The sequence below is a fragment of the Scyliorhinus torazame genome, chromosome 6, assembly GCF_047496885.1.
Source record: "Scyliorhinus torazame isolate Kashiwa2021f chromosome 6, sScyTor2.1, whole genome shotgun sequence".
Classification (NCBI taxonomy): Eukaryota; Metazoa; Chordata; class Chondrichthyes; order Carcharhiniformes; family Scyliorhinidae; genus Scyliorhinus; species Scyliorhinus torazame.
The window spans coordinates 316,611,861-316,630,618 of record NC_092712.1 but is presented as its reverse complement, the minus strand read 5'-3'; the positions used below and the strand labels follow the sequence as shown (position 1 = coordinate 316,630,618).

The window sequence follows — 18,758 nt, the reverse complement described above, 5'->3', positions numbered from 1 at the left end:
ACAATTATGAACATGCATACAATAAGTTGCAAAATGCAAGTCTCCTCAATTTATAGGATAAAAGATTTACAGACTGCTACTTTGAAGTCCATATGCTGTCAGGTTGCGTTAATTAAATTCTCAATCATTTACATACTAATTACGAGTAGGGGATTGGGTTGAGCGCTATTTGCTCGCTCAATATCTTATTTGCAGAATTGTATTTTTTTTGATAACCTACTAAAAACTCAGATTTGTTCAGGATTGCCTTGTCTAAAAATTATGGAAGCAACATAAGTTGGATCTAAGCTTTGCCTTTCCGGTTATTTGAATAAAAGATTTTAAATGGCAATGAGTTATGCGATATCCTCTGCTGAATGTCCAAGTGACCCTTGTTCTGTGTCGCCCTGTCCCATCCATTGCAACAGAGAAATATCAATGCAGAACGGCATCAGTGAATCGAGTCTCTGACATTTTGGAAATGTTGATGGAGACCGACATGTCTAGGATGGGAGATCTCTATTTAAAACACATCCACAAGTTGCTTTAGGAAAAGCAGCTCATTACATCGGACATCCACGAGCACAGCCTCATCGCTTTTCAGGACCAGCTCACGTGGCATATACCAATTCAACATGTTTCGCCATGTCTACCGATCACAAAACCCGAGGAATATTATACGGTGTGGGTGCCACTTTCAGCTTCTCAATTTTCACTGTTCATTTCAATGGGCAGAAAGCCATGCGCTAAGGAACAAATCAAAAGGCAAAAAAAAAAAAAAAATCACACGTCTATTAAGAATACGCAGAGCTCTCCAGTCTTGAACAAAGGCAGATGGTGCGGAAATGCCAGCGTTATATTTATAGGGTTCGGTTCTGCATCAGTCCCATCTGCCTAAAAGCTTTTGTAAATGCTGTCCCCTTATGAACAGATGTGGTGCAAAACCAAACAGTTCAGACTAGAGGAGGTGCATGCGTTAGGAGAGCTGAAGCTGGTTTGCAATGGGAAAACATTCTGAAATATAGATTTGATTCTTTTCTACCGCTGTGCAATTAATCAGTAACTGGTTTAATTTCGGGTGACAGTACTGCAAACTATTTGACAGATATTTCCCAAATTCTGCTCACTTTTGTACAAGGTCACTCTACGCAAGTGAGCTTTAACCAAATGCCTAATGTTTCCCAGTTACTGGAAAGTCCCGACACGGGAATTGGAAAATATTAGTGAAAGATTTGCATTTCCACAGCACCGTGTGTCAGCTCAAGCCAAGACCAAAGCGCTTTGCAGCCAATGAAATACTTCTCACGTATAGGGCAGGATTTAACCACTACCCCGCCACATGTTTTTCGGCAGCGGAGGCGGCCCGCCCACGGGATCTACCGACCCCTGCCGTTATCAACGGGATTTCCCGGTGACAACCCCCCTCGTTGCCGGGAAACCCATGAGCCGGCATAGGCTGGAATTTCCCGCCAACGTGAACAGCTGGTAAATCCCGCCCATAGTCACTGCTGTAATGTAGGAAATGCTGCAACCAATTTGCGCAAAACAAGCTTGGTTGAGAGATAAATATTGGTCAGGGCTCCCTCGTTCTTCTTCATAATAATAATAATAATAATAATAATAATAATAATAATAATAATAATAATAATCGCTTATTGTCACAAGTAGGCTCCAATGAAGTTACTGTGAAAATCCCCTAGTCGCCACATTCCGGAGCCGGTTGGGGGAGGCCGGTACGGGAATTGAACCCGCGCTGCTGGCCTGGTTCTGCATTGCAAGCCAGCTGTTTAGCCCGCTATGCTAAACCGGCCGTCAATAGCGCCATGAGATTTTTATCATCCACCCAAGAGACTCGGTTTAATTCATCTGAAAGAAGGTACATCCGACAATGCCGAATTCCCGCAGTGCTACACCAGGAGTAACCTTTCAGCGCGAGTTTCAACCTTCGACTCAGGGGTAGGAGGGCTTTCCACTGAGCCATGAGTGGCACACTGGGACTCGTCGAACTTTGAGCCTTCAATAGTTAAATGGTGGCTGAAGGAAAGGCAAATGACGTTTATTCTTAAAAGAAAATCAAAGGCATACCTCGAGGGAGCTGGGTCATCCTGACCAAGGCGTGACATAATATTTATTAAGGTGTTTATGCCTGTGAAGGAGGAAGACAAGAGATGGAAAATGATTCACTGCCAAAGACATTATTGAAAGAATGGATAGAAGATGAAGTAATTACTGAGTATCATGGGCCATGTATGCAGATTCCCGCAACATAGTGGAACACACTGTAGTCTCAAACGTGTGATCCTGTATCTGAAATTCCCCACACAACATTAATCTTTTGGCTTGTCCTGCTGCGTTTCCAAACAAACTTTGAAAGCTTTTCGTCAAAGAATGTTCTGCTTTACCACAACGAGCAGGGCCAGGACAAGGAGCCGATCGTCTGGGACTGAGAGGAGGAGAAATTACATCACTCGAAAGGGTGGGAAATCTTTGGAATTCTCAACCTCAGAGGGTTATGAACGCTCCACCATAAAGTGTATGTAACACTGAGAGAGACGGATCTTTGGTCTCTCAGGGGATCAGTAATGGGGGGAGCAGGTGGGAAAGCAGAGTGGAGGCAATCGGCTAGCTACGATCGCGTTGAACAATGCAGTAGGCTCGGCAGCCTTTACGTCTACACTTCGATTTCTTTTAGTATGGATCGTTGGAACGTTGCAAGTCAAATCCCATTTTTAGAACAGCCACTGTGGGCAGCATGGCGACGCAGTGGTTAACACTGCTGCCTCACAGCGCCAGGGACCCGGGTTCGATTCTGGCCTTGGGACCACGGTCTGTGTGCAGTTTGCACTTTCTCCCCGTGTGTGTGCGTGGGTTTCCTCCGGGTGCTCCGGTTTCCTCCCACAGTCCAAAGACGCATGGGTTAGGTCAATTGGCCGTGATAAATTAGATAGTCCGGTTGGCCACTGCCAACAGGGCTTCCCGTTGCTGGCGCCGTCCCCCGCCGGCGAATCCGCGGCGGGCCGTCACCTTCGGCAGGACCGGAAGATTCCGCCGGTGGAAAGAGCCAGAAAATCCCACCCCTCGACTTTATTACAGTCGATGTCACAAGGTTGTAATTCCGGTCACGTTTTGTGCACCGGGCGGGTAGAGCGGGAGAGTTGCAGGGTTTACCAACGTGACGGGAACGGCCTTACTTCCCGATCATTCTGAAAAAATTAGCTCGGTGGGTTTGCAAAATAATGTTTTTTTTTTTTTTTTTTTTTTAAAAGAGTCACCAAATCTCGAACGGCGGATGCTGACTTTCTGGGTTCGTTCAAGAAAGAACTCAGCCTTGTTACTGGCTGTGAAGCGCACATCACCTCTTACAAAAGGTAGATGTGTCAGAGGCAGAGAGATCTCCTGGACTGGTTTACAATCACCCTGCCTGGGTCAGGTAGCAATTTCCCATAGATTATCTTCCTCCCCAATTGGGCTGGGTTTCCATCTGTTTTTTTTCTCCGCTCCCAGGGTACCACTTGGGTCCAGTTGAAGTGGAGAGTGTACATGTTGAGTGGGGCTGATCGGATGCAAGGTGGGTGGGGTCTTCTGCTCATCCAACACCTTCCCCCACACAAAACATACACCCTCCGCCCGCACCCAAAACACAGATGGCTCGTAAACCTCTCCGACACTTTCTGAAACCCCATCTGCCCTTGTGAACCAGTTTTCCACTTACCTTTCTTCCTCATATACATGTGGTGAACCTTCCTGTCTCCGTACTTGGGTTGTCGGATGCCACAGTTTGACAAAGAGTTCCTGGCGTGATCTGGGTTCATTCCGAAATTCAGATGGTGGCTTGGGTGGGTCATTGCAAGCTAAGAGCAAGTCAGAGATAAGGGCAGAGAGAGAATTCACCGTTAATAAACACGGTTCAACGGAAAGTGTAAGGTACAATAATATCTTCAGAACAATTAATAACTCTCATCATTGATTTTCCCAAGATTCACTGCCTAGGTTGGTGGTTGGGGCCAAAACGCTGAACTCATTTAAAAGGCACCTGGATCTTCATCTGAAGTTCTGGAACCTGCAAGGCTACGGACCAGATCCTGGAAAGTGGGATGGAAATGAGCGGCTAGTTTATTTTTTCTCCAATTGGCTAGCACAGACAGGATGGGCTGGATGGTCTCTTACTGCACTGTAACCTTTTGGTGGTTGTATTACTTGCATTGACTACTGTTTCCTTCTATGTTTAGCATATCCCGACTATAAAGGACACTCGTTCCATTGATCACTGTGATAAGCAAGGACTGGGCCAATAATCCAGAAAATGAGAGTTCAAATCCCAGCTTTGCATCTTAGGGAATTCGTACTCTTGTTACGAAAATAACTCTGGAAATTAAAAAGCATTTATCAGTGAGAAAAGTCACTATAAATCGGACAGGGTCAAAAAAAAAAAAACACGCACACAACTGGTACACTAATGCCCTTTAAGAAAGGAAGCATCTTGTCTGAAACACAAGGGCCCAATCCGGTGAGGTGCACTCTTAAATGAACAATGAAATGAAATGAAATGAAAATCGCTTATTGTCACAAGTAGGCTTCAAATGAAGTTACTGTGAAAAGCCCCTAGTCGCCACATTCTGGCGCCTGTTCGGGGAGGCTGGTACGGGAATCGAACCATGCTGCTGGCCTGCCTTGGTCTGCTTTAAAAGCCAGCGATTTAGCCCAGTGTGCTAAACCAGCCCCATTAAACAATGAATGCTGCCTTGCGGACATTCCAAGAAGGAATTTAAAATGACTCTCACTATCAAGTTAATTGCAATGTTGCGTTCAGTACAATTAGTGAAATCATGATTCAAAACGTGCAGCATCATGCGTGATCAGGTCGAGGCAACTTTGGATAAACAAATTATAATCTTTTCATTCCTTCAGCAATCACGCTGCGAGCAACTCGCGTTTCTGAAATCTCTCCCCCCCCCAAAATCAGCTACTGGGAGTTCGGAATTATGGAATATGACCGCAGAGGGAGAGATGCCCATTTGGCCCATCTTTCAAAGAACAATCCGGAAAGCCCCACTCCCCGGCTCTTTCTCCATGTTGCTGAAATTTTATTCCCTCAAATATTTATCCAATTCTGTTCCGAAAGCTACGCTGGAATCTGTATCCACCACCCTAACAGACAGCACATTCCAGCTCTTAACCACCCACTGTGTAGAGTATTTGACCCCCCCCCCCCCCCCCGCCCCCATCTGGCCACTGACAAATCACCCGGGTTAAAAAGAATTAAGCGCTTTTTAGGCAGAATATTAATATGTATTTCTTTTAGGCAGAACGTCTTTAATAGGTATGTTTTTTAAAAACTTTTTAAATATATCCTTTTTTAAATTTTCAAAGAAAAAGACTATTTCATCTCAATCGAACTTGGGTGGACAAGGCCGGGAAAAGTTCTGAAAAGTCCTGGCCAGTGGTTTAAAAATCGGGTTGCTGATAGTCGGTCAACCAGGCAATAGGATCGAAAATGTCTCTTTCTGGTGATATCTCCCAGCTGCATTAATCAAACTGTACCAAACTGCTACGGGAAAACAGATCGAGGGATTTTATTTTAAAACAAACTTTTAAATAAACTCGCTAAAAGGCACGATGGTCGAAGGCAGATTTTACATTTGCTGATGTGCAAATGAGGTGGAGCAGAAACCGGGGAGGAAACAAGACTTTGGAAAATGAGCACAACATTTGGTCACAATTTGCACCCAAAACAGAAACTCGACCCCCTGTAAATTTACATCTCATTTAGTACATCCGGAAAGATATGTGGTACATTTTAGCGGTGACAACTGATCAGGAAGAATCAATTTCACAGAATGTTAAAGCGTGCGCACTTCATCACCTTCCTTCCTCTTTAAGTGCTGATTTGCGATCCTAGATTGGGGAGGACACCAGGGATATAACCCTTCTTCGAAACATTGTCCCCGGATCCTATCCGTCTTGTTTGACGACTCACCCCAAAGGCAGCTGCTCTGACGGTGCAGCACTCCTTCAGTATTGAAGTGGAGTGTCGAGCCGAACCTCGAGGTTAGTCCTTGCAGAGGGCCTCGAACGTACAACCTTCTGCCTCATGGGGGGAGTGGGCTACCAACTGAACCACAGTCGTTACTCCTCCGTTTGTGCACTGGGAGTGGCTGAATGAATAACTGACCTTTTGAAAAGAATAACTGACTTCGTCCAAATTACCCAAAAACTCTCAAAATATAAAAAGGGAAGATAACTTTAACTATAATCGACATCTCAACTTAATGGGTCCTCAGAGTTAAAAATCGGTGAAAGGGCAAAGGAGAGGAGATTGTCTTTTTACCTGCCATCTCCATTTTCAGTGGTGTTGTTAAAAATGAAAATACTCAGGAACAGGAGTCATAGAGGTCTACAGAAAAGGCCCTTCTGCCCATCAAGTTCGCGCCTGTCCAAAACAACCATCTAACTATTCTAATCCCATTTTCCAGCACTTTACCCATAGCCTTGTATGTCTTTGCACTGCACATCTAAATACTTGTTAAATGTTATGAGGGTCTCTGCTTCCATAACCCTTTCAGGCAGCGAGTTCCACAGTGCCACCACCACCTGGGTGCAAAAGGTTTTTCCTCACATTCCCTTGAAACCTCCCACCCCTTACATTAAATCTATGTCCCCCTGGTCATTGGTCCCTCCATCAAGGGGAAACATTTCTTCCTGTCTACTCTATCTGTGCCCCTCATAATCTTATACATTTCATTCACATCCCCCCTCAGTCTCCTCTGCTTTAAGGAAAACAATCCAAGTCTTATCAAATATCTCTTCTTAACTAAAACTCTCCAGCCCAGGCAACATCCTGGTAAATCTCCTCCTGGCCACGCCAGGCTCAGCTTGATCCAATTCAAGGTGGTCCACATGACAGTGGCCCAGATGAGTAGGTTCTTTGGGGTAGAGGACAGGTGTGCAAAATGTGCGGGAAGACCAGCGAACCATGTTCAGGGCGTGTCCAAAACTTAGGGGATATTGGCAGGGGTTTGGGACGTCATGTCCAGAGTGTTGAAACCGAGGGTGGCAATGAGTGCAGAGGTGGCGGTATTTGGGGTGTCGGAAGACCCGGGAATCCAGGAGGAGAAAGGCAGATGTTCTGGCCTTTGCTTCCCTGGTAGCCCGGAGACGGATACTGCCAGCCTGGAGGGACTCAAAGCCCCCGAAGTCGGAGACCTGGTTAACCGACATGGCGGGCTTTCTCGGCCTAGAGAAGATTGAGTTCGCCTTGAGAGGGTCACTGTTAGGGTTCGCCCGGAGGTGGCAACCATTCGTCGACTTCTTCGCGGAGAACTAGTCACCAGCAGGGGGGGGGGGTAGTGTAGAATAGGGGGTCAATAAGGTGGGTCTTGGCGGGATGGGAGTCGGTGATTGCACTATGTTTCTTGTTCTTTGTACATTGTTTTTATACTTTGTTGTTTGTAATGCCAAAAATGCCTCATTAAAATTGTTTATTAAAAAATAAATCTCTAGCTGCGGCCAAACCAACGCTTTACATAGTTCCAGCAGAACCTCCCTGCTGTTAAACTCTATGCCTGGGCAGGGTGATGAAGGAACACATGGTACATGAAGAGATATCTCAACTGTCCCGCCACGTTTCAGCGCAGAATACAAATCATCAATGGGCAGGCAGCCAGCACCCAACCTGAAGGTCAAACCTTTTGGAGTAATTGATAAGGATACAGTATCACCAGATTTTTAAAAAGCATTAACAACCCACAGTGGCAAGTGAAAAAACACAGAGCCTCATAGTCACATTAAAACAAAGCTTCTGAATATCCGCAGTCTATCCACAGAGGAAACGAGGGTCAGCAGGTGAATAAAAGAACAGCAGCAAGTTAAATTCCCTGCAGCTTTTCAATGGATATTTTGATTCTCTATTGAGTTCCAATGAAAGGTCAACCTCCTCCGTTTCCCAGTAATTGGAAAACTCTCAAGTAGCAGTAAAGTGTGCAGCTTCTTATACTGAATTGGAGCAAACTTTCAAGGGGCTAAGGTCGCTGTATCAGCATCACAGAATGGTTACAGCATAGAAGGGGCCAGTTAGGCAACGGTGTCCTCTGGAAGTAGCAACTCACCTGGTGGCCACTCCCCTCCCTTTACCCTGTGGCCCTCAAAAAGTATTTCCAAAGATGTGATTCTCTGTGAAAAGCACGGCAAGGAATTCTCTGCACAAAAATATCCACAATCAGCAATAAGTTTTAAAACCAGGCTGCATTCACGGATGCTTCAATGCAAGAGGGAAGAGCTTCCTGCACGTAGCATCAAAAATTGTTACAGCGCAGAGGCCATTCGGCCCATGGTGTCTGGACCAGCCCTCCCAATGAGCAATGTACTAAGTGCCATTTTCCCGCCTTCTAGTCGGAAGCCTACATATTCTGTCTTTTCAGCCAATTCCTATTTATATGCTTCACTTGAATCTGCCTCGGTGAAAGGAATACATGAATCAATAGGTGGCATTCATATGTATTTAGGCTATAATAATAATAATCTTTAGTGTCACAAGTGGGCTTACATTAACATTGCAATGAAGTTACTGTGAAAATCCCCTAGTCGCCACATTCCGGCGCCTGTTCGGGTACACAGAGGGAGAATTCAGAATGTCCAATTCACCTAACAAGCACGTCTTTCGGGACTTGTGGGAGGAAACCGGAGCACCCAGAGGAAACCCACGCAGACACGGGGAGAAATTATACTTTAGAAATCGAGGAGGTGGACACATATTCACGTTTTTACCCAGAACACATACCTTAAAAGACATACATGGGCAACGCTAGCTGACAGCTTTGGTTTCAACAAGCGTTAAACAGACCTGGTCTGCGCAACACTCAGAGCCTTTCAAGTTCTCGTGTGACGAGATCTATGTTCTATGTTCTAACACAAAGGGAAATTAAGAAAAAGCTCTAAAGTCATTTTCGAAGGAATTTTAAAAGCTTTTATGATGGTATTGTCTCTCCCTATCTATTCGGAAGGCACTGTACCTCAGCAAAATCGAAAAACAGACTTTCAAAAAATCTACTCCTCTATTCAAAGTTTAAAATCACTTCTGTGAAAAATAGAAACAATTGAGAGGTAAACAGGAACAATTTTAAGGACAGACTGAAGAATTTGATGTCCACATATAGGCTCACAGCCTGGATTTAAAAATATCTGGTTTAGAAAGTTATGCAATCAGGAATATGCAAGTTTCTCTGGTTGTCGAGGAGCTGAATATCATAAACAGACAGCTTCTCTACTCCACTGTCCCAACAACTGATTTATTCAGGGGTTCAGGTAAAAGATTACTTTGAATACGGATGGGTATTTTTAAATTGATATTAACTGTGGCATTGTATTTGTAAAGTTATATTGGATTCTGCATTGGAACCGTGAGGAATGTGTGTCTTACCACAGTCAGCCTGTGTGTTTATACATTCAAACATCTCTTGTAGGCAGTACAAGAACGCACCTCTCTTGTATTTTCTATAAGTGGGAGGATACCAATTTTTGAAGGCCTCACCAGGACCCTTATAAAACCGGGTAGTTATAACCTGGCCACCAAATTATTCAATAGGCTACCTGGGTAAAGGTATTATCTCTTCATAGTCACTTTCCTTGGGGGAGACATTGTTCACTTTCTCAGACCCAAAATACGAGTCTGTGTGAAGTTTCTACCTTGAACTCAGATTAGGGTATTGTTGCGGGAGTGCTCCTGATCTGAGGTACTCTATATTTTAAAGTTTAAATCTACTTCACCTCCCGGGATAACCCGTCTCTTGCCTTTACTTCTTTTGCCAATCTCTCATTCCTGATCCTTTCGCAAGTGGGAACAGCTCTTCCCGATCTACTCTCTCCAGACCACTCATGCTAGAATGCCTCGATAGAATCGCCACTAAACTATCTCCCACTAAACTATCTCTTCTCGAAGGATAAAATCCGAACTACTCCAATCTAGATTAATAAGGGGATCAGGGGTTATGGGGAGAAGGCAGGAGAATGGGGATGAGAAAAATATGAATGGCGGAGCAGACTCGATGGGCCGAGTGGCCTAATTCTGCTCCTATGTCTTATGTCTCCACATCCTTCCGAAAGTGCAGAGCCCAGGATTGGACACAACTCTCCATCTGAGGCTGAACTAACGTCTTATACAAGTTCACCATAACCTCCTTGGATCTTGTACTCCATGCCCCAATTAACAAAGCCTGGGATGCTGTATACTTTATCATCTGCTTTCTCAATCAGTCCTGCCACATTCAATGACTCGTGCCTGTGTACACCCAGATCCCTCTGCCTCTGCGCTCTCTTTAGGATTATGCCCTTTATTTTATATCGTCTCTCCGCGTTCTTCCTACCAAAATGAACAACTTCTCCTGCCGCCTGTCCGTCCGCTCCACCAACTTTTCTCCGTCCTTTTGAGGTTCTGCATTGTCCACCTCACGGTTCACAAGGCTTCCAAATTTTGTGGCATCCGCAAACTTTGAAACTATGCCCTGATCACCAAAATCTGGGTCATTAACGTACATCCGGAAGGGCAAGTGTAGAAGAAGTCAGTGATCAGCAACGTGCTACCTGGCTGGGTCAGGGATCGGGGTCCCAAATTATTTATTAAAAATCTGGCCCAACTGGGGGAAGAAAAATGCGGTGCGATTATATTTAAAAATAAATCAAGATGTATGAACTCAGTCCGAATCTTGGAACCAACTCAGATCGAACTTGAAGCTGGTACTGGCACAGAGAGATCTCAGAATTTCCTTTCATGATCTTATAATAACATATTTAGCATGAAATATTTATTTTGAGGGTATAAATCTATCGCACTTGAAACCACAGCGTTAGGGTCAAGTCCCATCATCTACCCACTGAGCGAGCCAAGGCCTGCACACCACCTTTCCAACGTGTTCGCTGACTTTCGCACGCCCCACGGTTGAGACAAATTAACTCTTCACAACCCAGGTTGATGCTCAGTGAGCAGCTGGTATTCTTTCGCTTCCATTATCAAATAGGGAACACAAGAGAGAGTTTCAAAGATAATCTGGTCATGCAGTTGTGCTGTTAGTGAGGAGAATAGACTTTCAAGCAGAATATATACAATAAACCAGAAGAGAATTTTTTTTTTAAAAATGCCTTAAACCGGCCAGTTGACATTCCAATTACGTGCTAAAGATTGTACTGTTAAACCGCCCAAAATGTCAACGCGCCAACTTGGCGGGAGAAACTGCACCGAATGTGCACACGCGACGATAAGGCCATAAGACGTAGGAGGATGCCACTCAGCCCATCGAGTCTGCTCCGCCATTCAATAATTCTTGCCCTCACTTTCCTGCCTTCTCCCCATAAGCGGAGTTATGGGGATAGGAGTTAAGAGTTACAGTGTGAAGGAAAGGTAAAAGTTGTCGCTTGAAGTAGGAATTTCGAGCTGGATGCCAAAAAATAGCCCCCCCCCCCGATCCAAAAACAGGACCACAAGAGACCGGCCTTGCGTCCCATCACACAACCCCCCCCCTTCCACTGCCCAGAGTCCCCCAGAACTTGCAATATTGCAACCAGAAACAAAGTGTGAATCTTAGTTTCAACAGCGTGCGCACAGGGTGGCTATTGCATTGCTACTGCTACAGTGGAAAAAGACAAGTTGAAGGAACATTTACCTGGAGGAGACAGCGCTCCTTAAACGTGTAGCCGAGCAGCTTATCCAAGTGCATCAGGCAATGATGGTATCGGATATGGTGGGTCAATACAGGCAACATCATGGCATGCTGAAAAACACAGAAACGGGCTAGAAACAGGCTAGAAGGACTATTGGAACCTCCCCACGTATGTTGGGGAGTTGTTTTTCCTAATTTATGTTCACCAGCAGAGCCTCACACATCAGGACGCCAGGAACTCAAATTCATCAATTTTAATAAATTCTGCTGACGGCAGCGGTCTAGGTTTTATGAGGCACAAGTTTGTTAAAACTTGTTTTGTCTGTAAACCCTCATTTTGTCTGTAACCCTAGAACGTTCAAGAACCAGCCCCACTTCCGGTTCCACTTCCTTTTAAAATTAATTATGGAATCACATTGAACATCTGCAGCATTCCAAACCCCAACAGCTCTCTTTGTGAAAGTAATTTCTCCTCATCTCCCCGCTCGGGTCTTTTGTCAATGATTATTAAGTCTATTATTATTATCGACTCTTGATTATTGAGAATCATTTAGATTATCAAAATCTCTCATCGTCCCGAAAAACTCTTTTTGGTATACCGCTTAACCATTTCTGTTCGGAGGAGAGATTTTCCAACCTCCCCTCAGAACCGAGGTCTCTCATCCCTAACAAATCCCCTCCGTACCCATCCCGAGGCTATTCCGTCTTTCCTGAAGCGTGGGGTCCTAAATTATCCAGAGTGCTCCCACGCGGGTCTAACCAATGATTCAGAAAGTTCCAGCAACGATCTCTCTGCTTTTGCATTTGACATCTCTCCTTATAAAGCATAAATGCAAGTAACCCGTTAAACGCCAGATGCATTTCTGCTGATTAACCCCCCCTCTCGTGCCAGCTAGCAATACTAACTGGGGGCTGTCGGAAATCAAATCCAAGTAATGGTCTCCAAACTGGAGTGCAGAGTTCACCACTATTGGGGCAGCACAGTGGTTAGCACTGCTGCCTCACAGCTCCAGGGACCCGGGTTCGATTCCGGCCTTGGATGACTGTGTGTGTGCGGAGTTTGCACGTTCTCCCCGTGTGCTCGTGGGTTCCCTCCGGGTGCTCCGGTTTCCTCCCACAGTCCAAAGATTTGCAGGTTAGGTGGACTGGCCATGATAAATTGCGCCTTAGGGTGGGGCTGCAGGAATAGGGTGGGGGATTGGGCCTGGGTGGGGTGGTCTTTCAAAGGGTCGGTGCAGACTCGATGGGCCGAACGGCCTTCTTCTGCACTGTAGGGTTTCTATGATTGGTAGCATCAGGCCAAATATCTGTAGCTCTAGAAAAATATTTTTGATTGCTTTATGAGTTATTGCAGAATCCTCAACAGTTACATGACTTCACCCAACACAAAACCTTTCCTTTTTTAAAAATAAATTTAGAGTACCCAATTCATTTTTTCCAAATGAAGGGGCAATTTAGCATGTTCAATCCACCTACCCTGCACATCTTTGGGTTATGGGGGTGAAACCCACGCGGAGACACGGGGAGAATGTGCAAACTCCACACAGACAGTGACCCGGCGCAGGGATCGAACCTGGGACCTCAGTGCCGTGAGGCAGCAGTGCTAACCACTGCGCCACCGTGCCGCCCACACTAGAGCTTTCTTAGCCTTAAATAAAAAACATTTTGTCTGTGAAAGCCTCCTCGAGTGTTCAGTGGATTAACTGGATGCAGTGTGACTGCAACATGGGAACAGGAGGAGGATATTCACACCTTCCAGCTAAGTTCATGGCTAATTTAATTCTAACCCACCCACCCGCCTTGGCTCCTTGTCCGGCAAAAATATGAAGTCCAGCTAAGGCATCATGTCCAATTCCTGACGCGTGCGATAACTGCACTCTGGGAAGAGTCAAAAGCAAGAGATCGGATGAGGGTGAAAACGAGGACAGAATTAAATCTGCTCCATCCGACAGCTCCTGTCCACTGGAGCCCCCCTCTACGGGACAAAACAAGACCTTGAAGACCCCGCTTATGCTCTGTGCAGTTTGTTGATTTCATCAGGATAGATCAAGACCCACAATTAACCCTTGGGTTAGAGACCGCACGATTAGCCACGGCTCATGGAAAACATTATATCCACAATTCCGAAATCTAATCAGCAATAATGAGCTGGAAACACAGTGCAAATTGCAGGTGCTTGCACAGTAATTATCACTCGGCTTCTGTAGGTATCAGAAAAGGAAACCTTTGATCAAGCCGTTTAAAAGATGCACACTTTCCTGCGTGCCATTACTTTGGTAAAATTATATTGATTGGCTTTGGACTAATTTCACTGAAGCTAAGGCGGATGCTTAACTTCACACTGTAATTCAGACAGTTCCAAGAGATTTTATCAATACCTCATTAATGTTAAGTCTTTATATAATAATTCGTGCTCATATTTATCTTTGCAACCTTCAAACTCTTCCTTAACCAGGCTTAATTCAACTCATCATCAAGGGATTTAAATTGTACAGTGGAAGGTCATTCTGCAAACCTGCTATCTCCAGGTTGGAGGGGGATAAACTTTTCTGAATGATTATATATTCGCAAAAATCAGTGAAAAAGAATGAAATACCTCTACAACTAGGTACCCAGCATTAAACACTAAAGTTTTGACAAGTGCTAATGCTGTTCGAGTGTCTTGTTGCAGGGGGCTGAAATGTGCATCTTCAGAAATGCGGGTGCTGAAATACCAGGAAAGTTGTGAAATGTGGTTCTGGAGAAGGAGGGGGCGGGCCAGTTCGGAGGAACAGGTACAGCAGGCGGGGAGGAAAGCCGAGTCATGCTGCGTTCGTAGCAAGAGGATTGGAGTGTTGGAGTAGGGATTAAGGTTAACGTGCAGGATCAGTCGGCAGTTAGGAAGGCAAATGCAATGTTAACATTCATGTGGAGAAGGCTAGAATACGAGGCTGTATAAGGCTCTGGTCAGACCCCATTTGGAGTATTGTGAGCAGTTATGGGCCCCGTATCTAAGGAAGGATGTGCCGGCCTTGGAAAGGGTCCAGAGGAGGTTCACAAGAATGATCCCTGGAATGAAGAGCTTGTCGTATGAGAAACGGTTGAGGACTCTGGGTCTGTACTCGTTGGAGTTCAGAAGGATAAGGGGGGATCTTCTGAAATGAAAATCGCTTATTGTCACAAGTAGGCTTCAAATGAAGTTACTGTGAAAAGCCCCTAGTCGCCACATTCCGGCGCCTGTTCGGGGAGGCTGGTACGTTGAAACTTGCAGGATACTGCAAGGCCAGGATAAGAGTGGACTTGGAGAGGATGTTTCCACTTGTCGGAAAAACTAGAACCAGAGGACACCATCTCAGACTAAAGGGACGATCTTTTAAAACAGAGATGAGGAGGAATTTCTTCAGCCAGAGGGTGGTGAATCTGTGGGACTCTTTGCCGCAGAAGGCTGTGGAGGCCAAATCACGGACTGTATTTAAGACAGAGAGAGATAGGTTCTTGATTAATAAGGTGTTCAGGGGTTATGGGGAGAAGGCAGGAGAATGGGGATGAGATAATATCAGCCATGATTGAATGGCGGAGCAGACTCGATGGGCCGAGTGGCCTAATTCTGCTCCTATGTCTTATGGATGTCTTGCTGCAGTTATACAGGGCCTTGGTGAGGCCACACCTTGAGAATTTTGCGCAGTTTTGGTCTCCTAGTTTGAGGAAGGACGTTCTTGATATTGAGGGTGTCCAGCGAAGGTTCACCAGACTAATTCCCGGGATGGCAGGACTGACATACGAAGAAAGACTGGATCGACTGGGCTTGTACTCACTGGAGTTTAGAATGAGAGGGGATCGCATAGAAACATATAAAATCCTGATGGGACTGGACAGGCTCGATGCGGGAAGAATGTTCCCGATGTCGGGGATGTCCAGAACTGGAGGTCATAGCCTCAGAATAAGGGATAAGCCATTCAGGACTGAGATGAGGAAGAACATCTTCTCTCAGAGAGTTGCGATCTTGTGGAATTCTCGACCACAGAAAGCTTTGAGGCCAGGTTGTTTGATATATTTAAGAGAGAGCTGGACGTCGCCCTTGCGGCTAAAGGCATCAAAGGGTAGGGAGAGAAAGTGCGAGTGGGATACAAAATTTGCATGATCAGCTATGATCATAGTGAATATTGATGCAGGCTCAAAGGGCCGAATGGTCCACTCCTACACCTATTTCCTATGTTTCTAACACAAGGGCAGTGAAGTAGTTCTCAGGGTGGTGGTGGAGGAGAGATCGTTAGTGACCGTCACTAAGCAAAGACAGAAAGGTTGAACTGGCCATATTCTAAGGCACGGGAACCTGCTGAATGAATGAATGAGGCGGCTGGAGGAAGATTTGAGGCACGTAGAGCAAGAGGGAGGAAGAGAATGAGGACCTTAAGACAACTAGAAACTGAAAATGGGTGAATCTTGTAAGCAACTGAAGAGGAAAGCACAAGTCTGCGAGGCAGGGAGAAATGAGCAAAGGGTCTGGTCTGAGGAAGATAACTAATAAACGGTGCCCAAGCCAGATGAAAATGTACAAAACTAGGTGCAAATCCTTGTCTTGTTTATTTACAGAATGCTGAAACGCAGAAATGAAAATCGCTTGTGACACAAGTAGACTTCAAATGAAGTTACTGTGAAAAGCCCCTAGTCGCCACATTCCGGTGCCTGTTCGGGGAGGCCGGTAAGGGAAATGCCTGGTTCCTCCTTACCAACCCAGTGTCCCACAGTCCCCCTTTAGATGTGCTCAATCAATATCCTCCACATGCTTATCATTAACCTAAACGATACAAGTAACATAACTAACAATCACCATCACTACTGTGCTGTATCAGAGTGAGATCTTTAATTGTTTGTGCCATTAGTTCTAGGAACAGATTAAGATTCCCAATTCAGCACAACTCTGAGATGCTGGAGCAGAGGAGAGTGGCCATATTTAGCGGAGGTTTTATGAAGGGATTGGATGAATTGCAATGACTATTTCCGCGTGTTAGTGGCAAGCATGAGGAATATGAGGAGGTTAGGAGACGTAGCTCTCTGCAACGAGTTTACGGATCAAGAAAAGCTTTGTCACAGTGAGGAGCTCAGGCGGAAACCGTTGTGTGTTTCAAAGGGAAAAATCGAAACAGATTTGAATCCGAGAAAGGATACTTTATCAAGGGAAGTGAGCAGAGCTGCAGAATTCAAATGGTTCTACTCGGGGAGTGGCTGCGTTTTTGCAAACACCAGCCTCTGTTCATCATTTAATTCTTCCCTTCATCCTTGTGCAAATTTCTTTTCGTCTTTTCCTGGTTTACAAAGTTTCCACGACGTCCCGAGAATTGTTGGTCGGTGTTTCTGTATGACGGAGCTTGGTTAGAATGTTTAAATCCTCGCTTGTTCATGTCAGCTGCAAGGAGTTAGGATGGGGCGCTGCCTTTAGTGGCGCAGTTGCTCTCGAGCGAGCTCCCGCCCCGACGGTGCGGTGTGCATCGACGGATGATAGCAGCCAACGAAGATGCTGCTCTGCCTGAAAATCTTGGCTCGGAGGTCATCAAGGCCCAATTCCGAGAGTTGCGGGGTGTTTTTATTGGGGCAATGGAGGCGCACGGAGGTTTTTGCGATAGAGAGAGCACTGTTCCTGGTGGAAGCCCGCCTGCGTAGTCGAGTTCTTGCTGCTTGGCCCGTCGTCCATCCTGATGGAGTCAGGCGAGAAAAGTTTTGAGGACAAGGGTGGCCCCTTACACCACATCCCCAACTGCCCCCCCCCCCCCCCCCCGCCCCCGCCCCACCCCCCCTCCTCTCCCGACATCCCCAACCACCATCCCTACATCCCCGACCCCGGTTGCCCAAGGTCTGGGTGTCTTGACGGTTCCTCTTCCTAGGGGCTGGGATTTCCCATTTGTTGGGGCCACTTTGTGTGTTCCATCTTGCCGGGTTGGGGATAAAGTGCCTTGTCCTGATTGGGATTGGGCTGGTGCAACGTCGCAGGAGTGTAAGGGTTGGGGTTTTGTGGAAACCCCCGGGATCAGAATCTCCTGAGAGGGGCAGCACGGTAGCACAGTGGTTAGCACTGTTGCTTCACAGCGCCAGGGACCCGGGATCGATTCCCGACTTGGGTCACTGTCTGTGCGGAGTATGCACGTTCTCCCCGTGTCTGCGTGGATTTCCTCCAGGTGCTCCGAATTCTCCCTCAGTGTACCTGAACAGGCGCCAGAGTGTGGCGACTAGGGGATTGTCACAGTAACTTCATTGCAGTGTTTTTTTTAAGATAAATTTAGAGGACCCAATTCATTTTTTCCAATTAAGGGGCAATTTAACGTGGCCAATCCACCTATCCTGCACATCTTTGGGTTGTGGGGGCGAAACCCACGCAAACACTGGGAGAAGGTGCAAACTTCACACGGGCAGTGACCCAGAGCTGGGATCGAACCTGGGACCTCGGCGCCGTGAGGCTGCAGTGCTAACCCACTGCGCCACCGTGCTGCCCCTTTTCAGTGTTAATATAAGCCAACTTGTGACACTAATAAAGATTATTATCTTTTAACATGGCGCTGGGTTAGACCAGGTCCGGCACTGTGGCTGGTATCCTGCTGTTCCCAAGGAGCGGAGGCCTCCTCTCTCAGGCTGCCCATAGGGAGAACCCAGTGTGATTAGCTCTAGCACGTGGGTGAGTAATGACTTTGGGATGGACTGAACATTATACCCTGGGGTTGCCCTTTTCATTTTCCCCAGGGGAGGAGTGAGGTCCCAATGTGGTTCAGTTGGTAGGCTCTTGTCCATTTTTACATGCGGTGGGTGATAGCCTGCGAAGCTCTCGTCACCCGAATGATTAGTTCTGATGGCTCTTGTCCATTCTCCTCGTCTATTTCTTTCTTCCGAGGCCCGAGAGATGTCGATTCCATTGTGTTCTTTGCTTTTTTCTTGGCACGAGAGATGTTAAGATTGTGGGTCTCGGTACCATGGTCAAATAAATGGGCCTTTTTGGTTTGTGGTCCTGTGGTAGGCTTATCCCTTTTTTCGGTGTCGGGGTGGGTTCCCTCGTGCTGGGGAGTGGCGTGGGGAGTATGTGATCTGGCTCTCCCTCCCAGGGTGCCCTCCCTTTCAGGGTGGGGCCCACTCAACCACCTCTCCCTCGGGCGAGTTTCCCCTTTC

General features: G+C 46.2%; 1 protein-coding gene across 3 annotated transcripts in view; it reads right to left on the bottom strand.

Annotated features, from left to right (window-relative positions):
- The window catches only part of drosha (drosha ribonuclease III), a 190,389-nt gene that overhangs the window by 103,864 nt on the left and 67,767 nt on the right, over nucleotides 1–18,758 (bottom strand). For all 3 annotated transcript variants that reach the window (XR_011947910.1, XM_072510131.1, XM_072510132.1), the window contains exons 17-19: nucleotides 11,631–11,738; nucleotides 3,692–3,830; nucleotides 2,065–2,125 (exon numbers count right to left, since the gene is read on the bottom strand). Coding sequence is in view for 2 of the 3 variants with exons in the window: in XM_072510131.1 (XP_072366232.1) it covers nucleotides 2,065–2,125; nucleotides 3,692–3,830; nucleotides 11,631–11,738 (308 nt within the window). In the remaining variant the exon portion in view is untranslated. The remainder of the gene's footprint in view (nucleotides 1–2,064; nucleotides 2,126–3,691; nucleotides 3,831–11,630; nucleotides 11,739–18,758) is intronic.